The sequence below is a fragment of the Anabrus simplex genome, chromosome 1 (assembly GCF_040414725.1).
Source record: "Anabrus simplex isolate iqAnaSimp1 chromosome 1, ASM4041472v1, whole genome shotgun sequence".
Classification (NCBI taxonomy): Eukaryota; Metazoa; Arthropoda; class Insecta; order Orthoptera; family Tettigoniidae; genus Anabrus; species Anabrus simplex.
This window is the reverse complement of record NC_090265.1, coordinates 1,058,391,718-1,058,409,256: the sequence shown is the minus strand read 5'-3', so window position 1 is coordinate 1,058,409,256 and position 17,539 is coordinate 1,058,391,718. Positions and strand designations below refer to the sequence as shown.

General features: G+C 34.4%; 1 protein-coding gene across 1 annotated transcript in view; it reads right to left on the bottom strand.

The window, feature by feature from the left end:
* LOC136857962 (AP-5 complex subunit beta-1) overlaps nucleotides 1-17,539 on the bottom strand; it is a 185,897-nt gene that overhangs the window by 130,532 nt on the left and 37,826 nt on the right. The window contains exon 5 of the mRNA XM_067137099.2: nucleotides 4,286-4,422. Within this exon, the coding sequence (XP_066993200.2) occupies nucleotides 4,286-4,422 (137 nt within the window). The remainder of the gene's footprint in view (nucleotides 1-4,285; nucleotides 4,423-17,539) is intronic.

Genomic DNA, 17,539 nt, shown 5'->3' with positions numbered 1-17,539 from the left:
TCAGTCAGTCAGGACAAGTTATTTTATATATATAGACTAGCAAGATACCCGTGCTTCGCTACGGTATTATACTGAAATTTATAATTGAATGCTTATTGTTTTAGATATATAATCTGCCAAAATTCGCGATCTGACTCGTTTTCTGCGAGAATCCACCAAAATTCCCGATCTGACTCGTTTTCTATTATTTTACAGCACGTTTCCTCCCATTTTTCAATCTTCCTTTCCAGCAATCGATTTCGTACTTCGCGGGCTAGGCTCAGGTATTCCTCCTGGTCAGTTGGGTCCGTAAATCTTTGCCATCTTTTCCTTTAATCATTTTTAATATGGATAAAATCCTTCAGGAGATCCGGCGTGGTGTCATATTGGGTGCCTTGGCGGCACTGTACCCGCGGCCGGACTGCATTCTTAGTCATTACCCGTCCAGGAGCCGTTACCAGCGCGGTCCGCACATTTGACGACGGTCCGGAACATTATTATTTTTATTATTATTATTACTATTATGTGTTGCTGGAATAGCTAATGACAGGGAAAACAGGAGTATCCGGAGAAAAACCTGTCCCGCCTCCGTTTTGTCCAGCACGAATGTCACATGGAGTGACCGGGATTTGAACCACGGAACCCAGCTGTGAGAGGCCGGCGCGCTGCCGCCTGAGCAACGGAGGATCCTTATAAGTACATTAATAACAGTAAAATCAATTGGTCTCACCTCCTTCTACACCCCACCGCCGTTAAGTTTACTTACCGCCAACCCCCCCCCCCCCAAAAAATTAATTAAAAGAAGGCTTGCTTCTTTATGTTTAAGGGAGATTCCAAACACCAATGTTCACGTCTATTACCTTCAATTTTGAGATATAAGTATCCCCATAAAAGTAATTTACTTTTTTCACTTCATTTCACACTACTCCCCCCCCCAAGTGAACTTTCCCGCAAAAAATACTTGTTTCTTTGATAGTAAAGGATCTTCTAAATACCAGTTATCACGACTCTAACTTCTTCAGTTTTTGATTCATGTGTCCTCATGAAAGAAATTCAACTCCTTTACACTCCCGCCCTCCAAGATGGTTTCCCGCCCAAAACCCCGTTTTCCTTTGTTTTTAAAAGAGATCCAAATGCGAATTTTCACGTCTGTAACAACTTTAGTTTTTATTAGATATATGTATTCTCATAGAATTAAGCCAATTAATTTTTCAATTCTTTCACCCCCCCCTCCCCGGCTTCATAGGATTTTAAGAGAATACGTGTTTCTTTACTTTTAAAGCAGATTGAAAATATCAAATTTCACGTCTGTAACATCTTCATTTTTGATATATCAGTAGCCTAATTAAAAGACTTCAACACCATTTTCAGTCACTTTTACCCCCCCGCCTCCACCCAAGTGATATTTCCGAAAACTAAAAATACACGTTTCTTTATGTTTAATAGAGATAAAAAATACCATTTTTCACTTCTGTAACATGTTGAGTTTTTTTAGATATACTGTAAAAATTTTTTTTTTAAATTTCACCCCTTTTGAGTTCCCCTTAAGTGGAGTTTCCAAAAACAAATCACCTATGTTTCTTTACATTTACAGGAGATTCCAAACACCCACTTTTTACGTCTGTAACATTTTACGTTTCCGAGATATTCTGTAGATATAGTCTTTCAAAAAATTCACCCCAATTTGTCACTCCTGTTTAACCGCCATTAATTGGATTTTCCAAAAACTAACTACGTGTTTCTTTATTTTTGCAGGAGATCCCATATACAAATTTTCAGTTCTGTAATATCTTTCGTTTCGGACATATATGTATCCTCATTAAAGGCATGCAACCCATTTTTCACCCTTTTACACCCCTCCTATTGGGATTTATAGGAAAAAAAAAATACGTGTTCCTTTATTTTTAGAGGATATTCTAACTACTAATTTTTACATCTGTAAATTTTAAAGTTTTAAGATGTAGACACACTCATTAAAAAAAATTCACCCCCTTTTTCACCCCCCAATATTTGGATTTTCCAAAAACGAAAAAAACGCGTTTCTTTACTTTTAAAGTAGATCCCAAATACCAATTCTCAGGTCTGTAATATGTTCAGGTTCTGAAATATAAGTAGCCTCGTTAAAAGGCATTCAACCCATTATTCACCCTTTTACACCCTTCCTATTGGGATTTTCCGAAAACAAAAAATACGTGTTTCTTTATTTTTAAAGGAGATTCTAAATACCAATTTTCACATCTATAACCTTTAAAAGTTTTGAGATATAGATACACTCATTTTAAAATATTACCCCCTTTTCACCCCCTTCCCTTAATTGGATTTTTCACAAACAAAAAAAATACGTGTTTCTTTATTTTTAAAGGAAATCCCAAACACCGATTTTCAGGTCTGTACTATCTTCAGTTTCTGAGATATAAGTAGCCTCATTAAAGGCATTTAACCCTTTTTCCACCCCTTTTCACTCCTCCTATTGCGATTTTCCGAAAACAAAAAAATACGTGTTTCTTTATTTTTAATGAAGATACTAAATACCAGTTTTTACATCTGCAAACTTTAAAAGTTTGGAGATATAGATTCACTCATTTTAAAAATTCACCCCCTTTTCACCCTCCCATTCATTGGATTTTCCAAAAACAAAAAAATACGTGTTTCTTTATTTTTAAAAGAGATCAAAAGTACCAATTTTCATGTCTGTAATATCTTCAGTTTCTGAGATATGAGTACCGGTATCCTGATTGAAGGCATTCAACCCATTTTCCCCCCATTTTCACGCTTTTTCACCCCTCCTATTGGTGTTTTCAGAAAACAAAAAAATACGTGTATCCTTATTTTAAAAGAAGATTCTAAATACCAATTTTTACATATGTAAACTTTTAAAGTTTTGAGATATAGATACACTCTTTTTAAAATTTCAACCCCCTTTTCACCCCCTTAGCGACGGAATATCAAAAAATCCTCTCTTAGCGAGCACCTACATCTTAATATGAATATATTCCCAAAATTTCATTTCTTTATGTCCAGTAGTTTTGGCTCGGCGATGATGAATCAGTCAGTCAGTCAGGACAAGTTATTTTATATATATAGATTATCAGAACGAACACTAACGGGCTAACTAAAAGTATTCTCAACCTGGCCTTTTCATTAAAAACCAAGAACAGCTGGCTTCGTGAAATTGAAACAGGTCTCCAGGAAATTAACATCTCAGAAGACAGTGTACAGGACAGATATAAATTCAGAACCAAAATCAACAATCACCACTTTGAAGATAAACCCAACACCAGAGCTACTATAACTTGGACAGAAGAATGAAGGAAGAAGCTCAGCGAGAGGATGAAGAGATTTTGGGAAGAAAAGAAGGCCAACACATCACCTAAGCAAGTTCAACCGTGCTCCTGAGTAGGGCATAACGATGTAAAAAAAAATTTTAAAAATAATAATAATAATAATAATAATTTAAAAAAGACCGTAAGTACAGTTCCACAAAACGGCATTGACATCAACGGAAAAATGACATAATGGAAAATTACCGGTAAACTAGCCAGTCCATTAAATGGTCATTAAAGAACCACTACAGTAAAACAAATTTTGATGATAATAATAATAATAATAATAATAATAATAATAATAATAATAATAATAATAATAATAATAATAATAATAATAATAAAACCTTATTAAGGTGCAGTTCACCATGTCATTGACCTAACCAGAGCATGACATAATGGACAGTTGTAGAGAGGAGTAGTACATGGGAAGACTGAAATGGAGAGTACTCGAAAAACACACGCAGTATATGAGAGCGGGACAATGATGATGACAATGATAATTACAGAAAAGTAATAAGACAAATGCTAAAAGTAAGAAATGTTTAAGTAGTAATTTGATTGCTGTTGGGAGTCTAATTCAGCTAGTATTCAGTACATGCATCCCATATAGACTTCTTTTAACTTTGTATTTCCCCTAGTGGTTAAACGCCGCACTAGTTCAAATAGGTTTCAGGCGGAAATAGGATAAAAATAGGCTAGGACTGGAAAGAAGTGACTGTGGCCTTTATTAACGTACAGCCCCAGCATTTGTCATGTGTGAAAATGAGAAACCATGTAAAACCATATCCAGGGCTGTCAATAATGGGCTTTGGACTCACGTTTCATCAATACATGCTAACAACACCCAAATAACATAGCCAACTTGCTTGATGTACTGAAAGTTAATTTATACATTTCAATCATACATTTCCTAGGTGGATATTACATTTTCTTTTAAGAGAAATTGGTATGTTGTTTATAGTGTACAAATTTTAACTTACAAAGAGGCAGGAGGACAGTCTTTCATCAGACTATGTTTCACAACAAGAGCAAGAAGGCTCATGTATTGTTGATGAGCTATGGAGGTCTCGGCAACAGATGACACGTAGATGAGATCCAAGCATGGCCTCAGCAAACACTTGAAACATAAACAGAGCAACAGAATTACTTCCTCAAAAATATGTAGTGTGTTCAATAGTTAGGTATCTTAGTTTCCAAGCAAAACTTCAAAATTAATTTCAACATAATTTATAATGTTTTGTGAAATCAAGATTCATCCAGAAAGAGGAATGGTTTTAAACAGCTGCATCATTATCTATTTTGTGCAATGCTTTCATTACAGTTTCTATCATTGACCTACCACTGGAGCTAATAATTCCAACTGTATTGTCAAGCTTAAACCAAAACATATTGTTGTACTAAACCTGTAGAAGAATAGGGTCCAATATGTTTAAACCGTCTATAAACTGTGTGCTGCATAAAACTAAATTTTAAGGTGCTGGTGGATCACTCTATATAGCTTAACCAGCAATCAAATGGGTTTGCATTTGTATCCAACAACTCCAGCATTTTCAAATCTGTGTATTTTTTAAAAAAATATCAAAATCATTGGCATACTGCTATGAGCATATCCCTCTTCATGAATCACCTTGCCACAAGCTTTTCAGATCTTTTGATATTTGGGTCATTAGGAACAGTAAGAAATGACCATCAATCCCAGTCAACACTACATGAAAGAGACCTAATTTTGATCATGATAAACTTCCACTTACAAATAAATCATGTGTACAGTAAGTTAATTCAAGCATGATTAAGAAAGTTACTGCAAATTAATTAACAACACCTACAAAAACATATCTTGCATCGCACCTCAATAGCTAATGTCCTCCCCTCTCTTTATAACTTCACTGACCAGTTTTGGTATGGCTTGCACCAATTTTACACATGCTCATATTTTTAAATCTAAATAATTTCATCCCTTTCTCCTAACCAATGGTCCTCAAATTTCAATTGGTTTTAATGCCTGGTAAGTTATTAGGACAGGGGAGCATTTGGATATTATCTTCACTGAACATTTTTTTTACATCTTTTCAGATATGTGACATGACGCAAGATCTTGTTGAGAGAGAACAGTTAATAGATCTGTTTAGAGAGTTTTTCTTTAACTCTAGCTAAGCTATACTTACCTTTTGAGAAATCTGTATATTTCATGACTGTTCATTATCTCTTAACAAGTCCCTTGTGAGTGAACCAACCTTAAACCATTACTTTTATTTCTGTATGGAGGCTTTTGTACATGAGCCAGAGACTTGCTCTCAAAAGGATGTGAACAGCATTTAGTAGGAATATGCAGATTTACTAACAGTTGTAAGAAGAATGTCATAAGCTGGTAGGTTCAGATTAATGTTCATGCTATGGTTATCATAGTCTCAATTAAGCTGTGAGGTGATGTTAAAAAACAAAAGGCACCAAATGGTTATTTTTTCAGTTGCATGCATAAATTTAGTCAAAACTTCATTTATATTCTAGTTGTGAAGTAGTGTTATTTTCACAATATGTAGTAAACGAGCAATGTTTCTCTTTCAGTCATTCATTCAGTTTCAGTTCAGTTTGAATTTTTAATGAGAAAATCTGGTAGAGAGAGATTTTGTGAAGAAGTAGGAAGCTAAATGTAGGAACAGAAATAATGAACATCTGGCCTTCATGTAGCAAATAATGTACAGAGGTGAACAAATTAATTCAAACATATTAAGAAAGTTACTGCAAATTAATTAACAACACCTGCACAAAAAATGTCGTGCATCACACTTTAACAGCTAACTAGCAGTTTCCTGCTGGCTCCGTCCGCAATGTACAAAGTATGGTGCTGTTCGTTACTATCCTCACAGATGTATTTGCAAAGTTTCAAGTTAATGAAATAAAGCACATGATCTGCTGTGGTAATAGAATGTAATATTATGTCAACAAAACACTTGAAAATACATCACACAAAGAAATTGAATTAAACGTTCCTTAGAACACTACACACCGAACTGTTAAAAAGTCCTTCAAAGATCTTTGTCTTGGAGACAAATGTACTCATAACTTTTCTCAGAATCTACCAATTTAAGTAATCATTACCTCAAAAGAAAGCGCTTAATCCACTGAGTGTTTTTAGACCAAAAAGAACTGCATACCCCAATTAGAACGAAAGCTATGGTTGCTCCAATGAGAAAAAAATGTTGAAGAAATGAAACGTCAAATTGAATGTGCATTCATAACTTTCCTCAGAATCAACCAATTTGAACAGTTAAGAGCTGAAATGAAAGAGCTTGATCCACTGAGTGTTCTTAGGCCAAAACAAACTCCGTATCTCAGTTAGAACCAAAGATATGATTGCTTCAAAGAGACAAAAAATTGAACAAATCAAATAATTTGAGGAAGACGGAAGTTAAGTGATTTATAGTACCTGATGACAAATCTGTGCATGAATACCTTTCAGTTAAAAAAAAAGAATGAAGGAAATCGACTGGATAGAATGGCCAGGCTGACTGACTTTAGTTTTCGTAAATTATTTAATACATAGATGAGCCCTCTTCTGTTCTTTATAATCTTAATGACTAATTTTCATATGGCTTGCACTAATTTTACATACATATTTTTGGATTATTATTATTAATATTATTATTATTATTCGAATAACCCTTTTGAGGATACGATAAATCAACTTCAGTTACTTTTCTTTGCATTTAACTTTCTTAGTTTCCAAACTTCCTACATTTTCTGAGAATGTTGTTCCTTTTCCTCTTGAGTCCATTTTCTTCCAGTTGTTAATTTCTTTCTCTCCTGAAATCCTGCCTTTCATGTTACTTCTCAGAAACGTGTTCTGTTTTCTATTGTATCTATTTTAATACCAGCATTTTTCATATCCTTTTCAATTTCAATGAACTATGTTGGCTTGGATTTGTAACTGTTCAATAGGTTGAAGATTTGTTTAGTTAATCTATTGTTATTCATTCTATAAATGTGTCCAAAAAACTGGAGTATTCTTTTCCACATTACAGTTGTCAGTTTTTCAACTTTTAAATATAGCTCTCTGTTTGATCATAGTCTAAATTCAACATTGTTGTTTCTCATAGGTCCTAGTATTTTTCTCAAAATTCTACTTTCAACTTTTTCTAATTTTTCAAGATCCCCAATTCTTGTGAGTTTAAGAGTTTCTGCTGCATATAAAATTTCTGGCCAAGCCACTGTTTGATAATGTCTTAATTTTAAGTTCCAGGAAAGAGATTTCTTATCTATCTATCTATCTATCTATATATATATAAAAGAACATGTCCTGACTGACTGACTCGTTCATCATCGTCAAGCCAAAACTACTGGACATAAAGAAATGAAATTTTGAAGATACATTTATATTACTCACTAAGGGAGGTCTTTTGGATATTCCGTCAATAAGGGGGTGAAAAGGGGGGTGAGTTTTTAAAATGAGTGTATCTATATCTCAAAACTTTAAAAGTTTACAGATGTAAAAACTGGAATTTAGAATCTCATTTAAAAATAAAGAAACATGTATTTTTTGTTCTTGGAAAATCCCACTAGGAAGAGTGAAAAAGGGTGAAAAGGGGTTGAATGCCTTTAATAAGGATACTTATATCTCAGAAACTGAAGATATTACAGACCTGAAAATTGGTATTTGAAATCTCCTTTAAAAGTAAAGAAACACAATTTTTTTTATTTATTTTTTGAAAATCCAATTAATGGGGATGAAACAGGAGTGACAAATGGGGTGAATTTTGAGAAAGACTATATCTACAGTATATCTCAGACACGTAAAATGTTACGGACATAAAAATTGATATTTGGAATCTCCTGTATAAGTAAAGAAACATAGGTGATCTATTTTCGGAAACTCCTCTTAAGGGGAACTAAAAAGGGGGTGAAATTTTAAAATGAGCATGTCTACAGTATATCTCAAAAACTTAACATCAGAAGTGAAAAATGGTATTTTTAATTTCTATTTAAAAATAAAGAAACATGTACTTTTTGTTTTTGGAAAAACCACTTGAGTAGGGGGTAAAAATGACTGAAAATGGGGTTGAATTCTTTTTATTAGGATACTGATATCTCAGAAACTGAAGACGTTACAGACATGAAAATTGGTATTTGGAATGTCCTTTAAAAATAATGAAATACATATTTTTTGTTTTTGGAAATCCACTTAAAGGGGGAGGGGAGAACTGAAAAATTAGTTGAATTATTTGTATGAAGATACTATTATCTCAAAAAAGAAAGAGATTGCAGACATGAAAATTGGTATTTGGAATCTGCTTTAAAAGTAAAGAAACACGTATTCCTTTGATTTTGGAAAATCCAATTGGGGTGGGGGGTGGGGGGGTGAAAGAACTGAAAAATTAATTGAATTAATTGTATGAGGATACTTACATCTAATAAAAACTAAAGTTGTTACAGACGTGAAAATTGGTATTTGAATCTCCGTTAAAAACAAAGATAAACGCATTTTGGGGGGAAAATCATCTCGGGGGGCAGGGATGAAAAGGAGTTTAATTGCTTTTATGAGGACACATATCTCAAAAAGTGAAGATGTTACAAGTCATGATAACTGGTATTTAGAAGATCTTTTACTAATAAAGAAACAAGTATTTTTTCCAGAAAATTCACTTAAGGGGGGGCGGGGGAGAGTGTAAAAGGAAGAGGAAAAAAGTTAATTCTTTTTATGGGGATACTTATATCTCAAAACTGAAGGTAACAGATGTGAACATTGGTATTTGGAATCTATTAATCTGGAGGGGTGGTGGGATGAAAAAGGAGTTGATGGCAATTGATTTTACTGTTCATAATGTACTTGATTCTGATCATAAACTGATCATTTTTAATCTTTCCCGGGTTCGTTTTCAAGAGCCATCTTTTCCTTTGAAAAACTTAAAGTTAGATTACAGTACATTCTCCTGGCATATAAATAAAAATTTAAACACACTTGAAATAAACGATAGGAATGATATTGACCATGCAATCGTTCACCTCTATAATAAGGTCAATAATGCATGGAAGTATATAATTCGTATCGACAGAAATCCCGAGCACTTGCCTACGCACGACAATGGTGTTATTCACATTGTCAGCAATGACAATGGTGGCAGATTTAATTTACTGCCAATTAGCGGTCTTGCATCTTGCTGCAGAGTCCAGAATAATAATAATAATAATAATAATAATAATAATAATAATAATAATAATAATAATAATAATAATAATAATAATTGTACCGGGCGGTACACCTCCACGCCGCTAATTTAAAATGTGCGCCAGTTGAAACTCCTCTGCTGGAGGAAGTCTGAACTTTATTGACGGTGTTAATTTTCAAGTTTCTCAGAAGATGTCACTACCTGTAAATTTTGGAGTTTTAGAACTGTGTCATTTTTGATGTGTTTTGTTTTGCTTGAAGTAAGAAGTGTGAACTTTCTCTTCTAGAGGACACTACTGAAGAACTACAATAGTGCACCCTAGTGCGAAGAAAAAGAACTGTTCTTAGGAGAAAATTTAATTTCAAAAGTTTGTTCCTTGCTAAATTTCTTTCAGTCATTGTTTAAGTTGGCAATATTAACCATTTCTTTCCCCTTGTTTTAAATCTAGCCAATCCCGAATTTCTTAACTTAATTTTCCACCAATAATGTGTTTCTTCTTCATCTTGTGTAGGGGTTTCTCTTTATTCTCCAATAAAGTGATTGTGGGCGGGTGTTCTCATTCCCCTAACGCCTAGAACCTTCCGCGAGAGTATATAAACTGCTGATTTTAGGGTCTCTGGGCCACTTCTGTTCCATCTTTCAGTGTGTAAAGTACATAGCAGGGGGCGGGAAGCACCTCTTTCTTCGGCGGCGGTCAACAACCAGGTAATGGCCGATTAATTACTTATTTTCTTGCTTGCTCAGCAGTTTAACTCTCGGGGCGGGTCCGAAGCTTTTTCCATTATGTAACCTTCTTTAAAATGTAAAGAAACTTGTATCTATTTCATCTTTTAAACTGCATATCGGGATAGAGAGTGCTTTACCCTCTTGAGCTCCCAATCATATTGTTTTGAGGTGAACTTATCTTTCTCAACCTATTCTTCGTTAATATAATGTAAATTGTTCTTTTCTGAAGTCACCTCGGTAGTATGGGATTAGCCCTTGCATTAATGGCCTAGTGCCAAGTAGGTTTTAAATAAAGTGTATTAGGAGTGCGGAGAGCCTCCTTTCAAGTTGGTATTTTAGAGGCCATATAATTAACCTTTTCTCACTTAATAGGCCTCAGTAGATTGGGTATTTTACCCCTGTGTTTATGTCCGTTGAGGACAGCTTGAAGGTCGAGTTTGGTGTGGCCTGGGAGAGGCTTAAAGTTGAGAGCGAGTGGCTCTTTTTTTTTTAAAACTGAGTGTTGTATGCCTCGAGGAGGCTTTACTGTGTAATTTGGAGCAAGTGCTCCAGGGTTTGATTGGGGTCTTCTGCCCCGTTGGTGAAATTTGTATATCGTAAAGTTGGGCTAGTTGCTCAAGAATTGTGTTTTCAGGGCTCGAAGCCCAAATCCTGTAAATACTGTAATTGTACTTTGTTGCCTTGCTACTCCGTACCTGCCATTCTTGTTATTTCTGAATTTTGGAAAGAAAATATAACCTTGTTAAAATTTTACATTAACTTTAATTCCGTAGTTGGAGACCTATTCACACCCGCACCTTCTTTCACCTCTACCTACCACGGAAATCTCCGTAACAATAATAATAATAATAATAATAATAATAACAATAACAATAATAATAACAATAACAATAATAACAATAATAATAATAATAATAATAATAATAATAATAATAATAATAATAATAATAATAATAATAATAATAATAATAATAATAATAATGACACTTAGTACACAACCTTAAACAAATTGCAGAAGACCTAGCTCCAATTAAACCACGTAAAAAACACCAATGGTGGAACAGTGAATGTGATGAAACAGTGGAGAAAAGACATCAGGCATGGCTATTACATCAGTCCCAAAAGACAGAAATATCCTATCAAAAGCTAGTAAAACAGAGAAAAGAAACTACCCAAGTCTTAAGAAGAATAAAAAGACAACATCATAAGGACACCCTGCAGTTAATTGAAGAACAGTTCAGTAAAACTAAATCAAGGGACTACTACAAAACCTTCAGAAAGCAGCTCCAAAAATATGAACCCCCGACCCTACTGATGAAGGATGAAGATGGTAAGCTGGCCCATAACAATAAAGACAATGCAGAAATTCTGGCTAAACATTTCAACAACCTTTTAAATTGTGAGGAACCTACAGAACTCCTTCATTTGGACACCAACACCCCGATAAAAACATCACCAGAAAACATCAATCCCCCCACAATAAAGGAAGTCTACCAAGCTCTGAATAAATTAAAAAACTACAAAGCGCCAGGAGAAGATCAGACCTTTGCGGAAATCTGGAAATATGCAGGAACCTCAGCAAAAGTTGCCCTCCATCAACAACTTGTCTCTATCTGGATTAAAGAAGAACTACCAGAACACTGGACAACAGCCCTCATTCATCCTCTGCACAAAAAAGGGGACAAAACCGACCCTAATAACTACAGGGGAATCTCTCTCCTAGACATAACATACAAAATATTTTCAATAATCATCCTTAATAGGATAAGTTTACAACTTGAGAAAGAACTAGGAGAATATCAAGGAGGTTTCAGACCCTGGAGGAGCTGTCCTGATCAGATCATGAGTCTTAAGTTGATAATGGACTATAACAGGAGAAGAAACAGAGATATGGTGATAACATTTGTAGATTTCAAGAAAGCTTATGATTGCATCCATAGAGAATCTCTGTTTAAAATTTTAAGACACCTGGACTACACCCCAAATTAATAAACATGATAAAATTGACTCTCACCAATACCAAGTCAAAAGTGAAGTTTAGGGGTGAAACATCAGAGACATTTGAAATTAAAACTGGACTACGGCAGGGAGATGGGCTCTCACCACTATTATTTAACTGTGCTCTAGAAATGGTAATGAGGGAATGGTTTAGAAAATGTCCCCCCAAAATAAAGATTGGCCGAAAAATCAAAACAAATTGCCTGGGTTTTGCTGACGATTTAGCATTACTAGCAGTGGACATAAAAGAAGCAAAAACCCAGATATCAGAACTTCAAAACATTGCAAATAAAATTGGCCTCAAAATATCATTTGAAAAAACAGAAATTATGCCCCAAAAACCAACACAGCTAAAAGAAGTCACCATAAATGGTAATAAAATCAAAATAGTAACTCAGTTTAAATATCTTGGAGAAGTAATAACACATAACTTAAATGAAAAAATCTCAATCCAAGTAAGAACAAATAGATTAGCTAAAGCACAAAAATTAACATGGGATATCTACAAAAAGAAATGTCTATCAATAAATACAAAAATAAAACACTACAACACAGTTATAAAACCGGAAGCTACATATGCAGCAGAAACACTCTTTTACCTGAATAAACAATCAAAGACTGACAGACTTCAGAAAATTGAAAGGAGGATTGGAAGAACCTGTATCAACAAAAAATATCAGAAAGATGGACAGTGGCGGTTAATACCTAACAAAGTCGTGTACAAAGAGCTAGAACCCATTACAGATACTATGCGTAAGAGGAGACTGGGATTCTTTGGACATATCATGAGGATGCAGGACTCGAGACTTCTGAAACAACTAGTACAACACAATCTCGTCTCAAAAAATACCACAACAGGATGTAAATGGATCAGAGAAGTAAGAGAGGATCTGAAGGAAATAGGCCTTACAACAGAAGACACCAAAAATAAGATAAAATTGAATACAAAACTCAAGAATACAAACCTCCGCTTTACCCTTACACAAAACAAACCAACAACACGCACATTTTCAACTGAGGAAAGGGCATGAAGATCGGAGCGTCTGAAGAAGTACTGGGAGGACCGCAAAGCCCGAACAATCCCTTCAAAGAGACCTGAACGACGGACTGACTAAAGTGATCCTATGTGGTCATAAAATAAGAAGAAGAAGAATGACAACCTAAATTCAACTAATATCACCCACCTTAATAATAATAATAATAATAATAATAATAATAATAATAATAATAATAATAATAATAATAATAATAATAATAATAATAATGTTCTGGACCATCGTCAAAATGTGTGGACCGTGCTGGAAATGGGTCCTGGCCGGGTAATGATTACAAATGCAGTCCGGCCGTGGGTTCAGTACCGCTATGGCACCCAAGACGACAGCATGCCAGATATCCTCAAGGATTTGATTCATATTAAAAATACTTATAGGAAAAGATTTAGGGACCCAACTGACCTGGCGGAATACCTGGAGCTAGCCCGGGGAGAACGAAATTGATTGCTGGAAAGAAAGATTGAAAAATGGGAAAAACTTTGCTGTAATCTCTCAGAAAACAAGTCAGATCGTGAATTTTGGTGGATTATATATAAAATGTTAAGAATTCAATTATAAATTTCAGTGTAATACCATAGTGAAGCACGGGTATCTTGCTAGTTGTATATATTTTTTGTCATATGATACATCCTTTCCATTTTGTTTCCTATTGTATCTATAGCTACCTTTCCTTTTGTGTTGTTTGTTATCCATTCTCCCAGTATTTAAAGCAATCTGTCCGAGATATTATGTTATTGTTAATTGTGATATTGTGAGGGGCATTAATGATGTTTGTCATGAACTTTGTTTTTTCAAATGATATTTGCAATACTATTTTGGCCGCTTGTTTTTACAATTCTCATATTTGTTCTTGAGCATTATCTAACGAGTCTGTAATTAACGCAATGTCATCTGCGAAAGCTAAACAATCTATAATGATTTTATTGGATTTCTTCCTAGTTGAACACCTTTAGTATTGATGGCTTTCCTCCATTCTCAAACTACCTTCTCTAATGAACAACTGAAGAATAGAGGCGACAAACCGTTTCCTTGTCATACATCTGATCTTATTTCAAATGGTGTTGAGAGTTCTCCCAAAAATTTTACCTTGGATGTTGTGTTTGTTAATGTTGCTTTAATTATTTCAACTGCCTTAATATCAAGTCCAAATTCCTTTAAAATATCAAATAGAGTACTTCTATCAATTGAATCATAGGCCTTTTTGAAGTCTACAAAAGTGGTTACAAATTTAGAGTTTCTGATCTTCCTCATAGCTATTATGTTATTTAGATTTAAAATTTGTTCTGAACAAGACCTTCCCTTTCTAAATCCTGCTTGATATTCTCCTAATTGTGGGTCTAGAATTTCTTCAGCTCTTTTTAAGGTCACTTTGGACAAAATCTTATATGTAATTAGTAAAAGGGAAACTCCCCTATACTTGTCAGGGCCTGATTTATTCCCCTTTCAGTGTAGCAGATGTATTAATGTTGATATCCATCCTTCTGGTAAAGTGCCTGCTGTCCAGATTTCTTTGATGATTTGTGTTAAACATTGTATCATATTGTCACTAAAGTATTTCCACAATTCAGCAACTAGGCCCTATATTATCTTGCCCAGGTGCTTTATTAATTTTAAGTTCCTTTATGATTTCTTTGATTTCCTCTTTTGTTGGTGGTTTTGAGTCTGGTTGTATTGTTGTTGTATTATCAAAATTAAATTTCTGTTCTGGTGGATCGCTGTTATATAGTTCTTTGAAGTATTTTGCAAGTATCCTACAATTTCCTGTGTTATTATAACCAATTTTCTGTGTTTTTGTATCACTGAAATGTAAACTTGGTGCTGTGTATTTCCTTATGTTGTTTTTAAAAGATTTGTAAAAGTCTCTTGAGTTGTTCTGTTTGAAGTCCAATTCTAATGCTGTTAGTTGGTCTTCAGGTGTTGTATTTTGATCCTTTTGAGGTCTTTTGATGCAGGCTTCCTGACTTCTATGAAGATGCTTCTATATCATTTTTGTTTGCATTCCATATGTTTCAAGCTCGTTGTCTTTTTAGAATTAATTGATCACACTCATCACCAAGCATGTTTTCTTTTCTTTTTAAGAAGAATAGTTTCTTCTGCTGTCTGTAAAATGTCCTTTTGAAGTTGTACCCATGTTTTAGGTGGCCTTTTTTCCAAGAGTATTTTGAAACTATTTTCTTTGGCTAGTTTTTGTACGTCAAACTTTTTAGGCTGATATTGATTTTTTTCTACTTATTGGTTTAATTTTGAATTTAATGATTGACAGATAGTGGTCTGAATCCAAACTGGTACTCTTAGCAACATTTACATTAAGTATCTCTGGTGCAGACTGTCTACTTATGGCAACATGGTCAAGTTGTTTCTCACCACAGATTGGATTTGGGGAGACCCATGTAGTCTATTTTCTAGGAAAAATAAAATTTTGGGAAGACAACTACAGAAATATGTCCTCCTGCATAAATGTTGAAAGATGAAGATGGAAAAATGGGACATAGTAATAGTGAAAATGCTGAGATTATAGCAAAAGCATTCAGTAAATTTTTGAATTGTGAAGAACCTAAGGAACTACAGTATTACAAAGTTAATAAAAATACCCCAATAAAAACCAATTTAATAACATACACTTTCCAACATTTCAAGAATAATAAAAAGCACTCAACGAACTTAAAAACTCTAAGACATGCAGAGAAGACTAGGTTCAATTAACAGGGTTCTCATTTCATAACACATGTCTTTAACAATATTCGATTTACTGAACAATTTTTGGAATATTGGACAATGGCCTTAATACAATGTCTGCAAAAAAAGGAGATAAGAGTAACCCAGATAATTATAGGGGATTACCTATCTTGGACAGCACATATAAGATTTTTCCAAGATCTTATAGGGAAGGGTTAAAGATCAACTAGAACAAGATTTAATACCAGAACCATGGAGAAGTTGTGCTGAAGAGATTATCACTTGAAAATTAATAATGACATACTATAGAAAACAAAACAAGCCTATAGTAATAACATTAGTTGACTTTAAGAAGGCACATGACTGTTTACATAGACTTTCAATTTTTAAAAGTTTACAGAATCAAACTGATAGAACTTACTTTAACTAATACTAAATCAAAAGTAAAGTTTAGAGGAGAAGTTTCTGAACCATTTTTGATTAAAACAGGTTTAAGTCAAGGAGACTATTTAATTGCACATTAGAATATACGAGGGAATGGTACAAGGTCAACCCAAAAAAAAAAAAAAAACTGGAAGTTCCAAACAAAATTTGTTTAAACTGTTTAGGATTTGCTGATGACTTTGCTCTTTTGTCCACTAACATTCAGGAAACTCAACACCAAATTCAATCTCTACAAGAAATAGGTCTCAGAATATCTTTTGAAAAACTGAGAACATGTTTACAGATCTACCACTGGTAAATAAAATAACAACTGATGGATAAGAAATCCAAATTGTTGATACATTTAAGTACTTAGGAGAACATTTAATCTTAATGAGAAACCAGCTTGGCATTAAACAAAGCCAATTATATTACCAAGACTACATACAACAGAAAAAACTAATTGATAGCAGCTAAAATTAAGACATAAAACAGTCACACAGCCATAAATAACTTATGCTAGTGAAACCATTCTTTAAAACTAATACAGCTGTCTATGATATACAAGGTGTGTCTAAAAAGTATGATGAGTGGACAGATATTAACAAGGAACTGCAGCCAAGTCACATATGGGCAAGAGGATGCACTGTCAATCTTGGTCATGGAAGAGATGGAACGTTTAGAACAGTTGTGCTTTGGATGCCCTAAAGAGCAACAGTCACACAACTGTGAATAAATGTGTTAAGAAAAGAGGATTAGTGTTCCCTCATACACTCCACACCAATTAGGTGGGATAAGCACTTTGCACAGATTTAGCTCAGTTCTACAGCCAGATGCTTTTCCTGGTGCTAACTCTACATGGAGGGATGTATTCACTATTGCACATTTCTGTGGTGGATTGTAGTGTAAAGTAATGTACATAAATAAAGATGTATATTAAGATGAACACAAACACCCAGCCCCAGACTAGAGGAATTAACCAGACGTGGTTAAAATCCCCAACCTGGTCAGGAATCGAACCCAGGGCCCTCTGAACCCAAGGCCATTATGCTGACCATTCACCCAAGGTGCTGAACAAAATTTTCTTCACCTTGCTCCAGGTATTTCTGGGGTTATTGGAGCCATGCAGGCTCAGTTTGCCCTTCACACATTATGTGATTTTTGAGAAGAAAATCTCAACCCAGAATCAACCAGA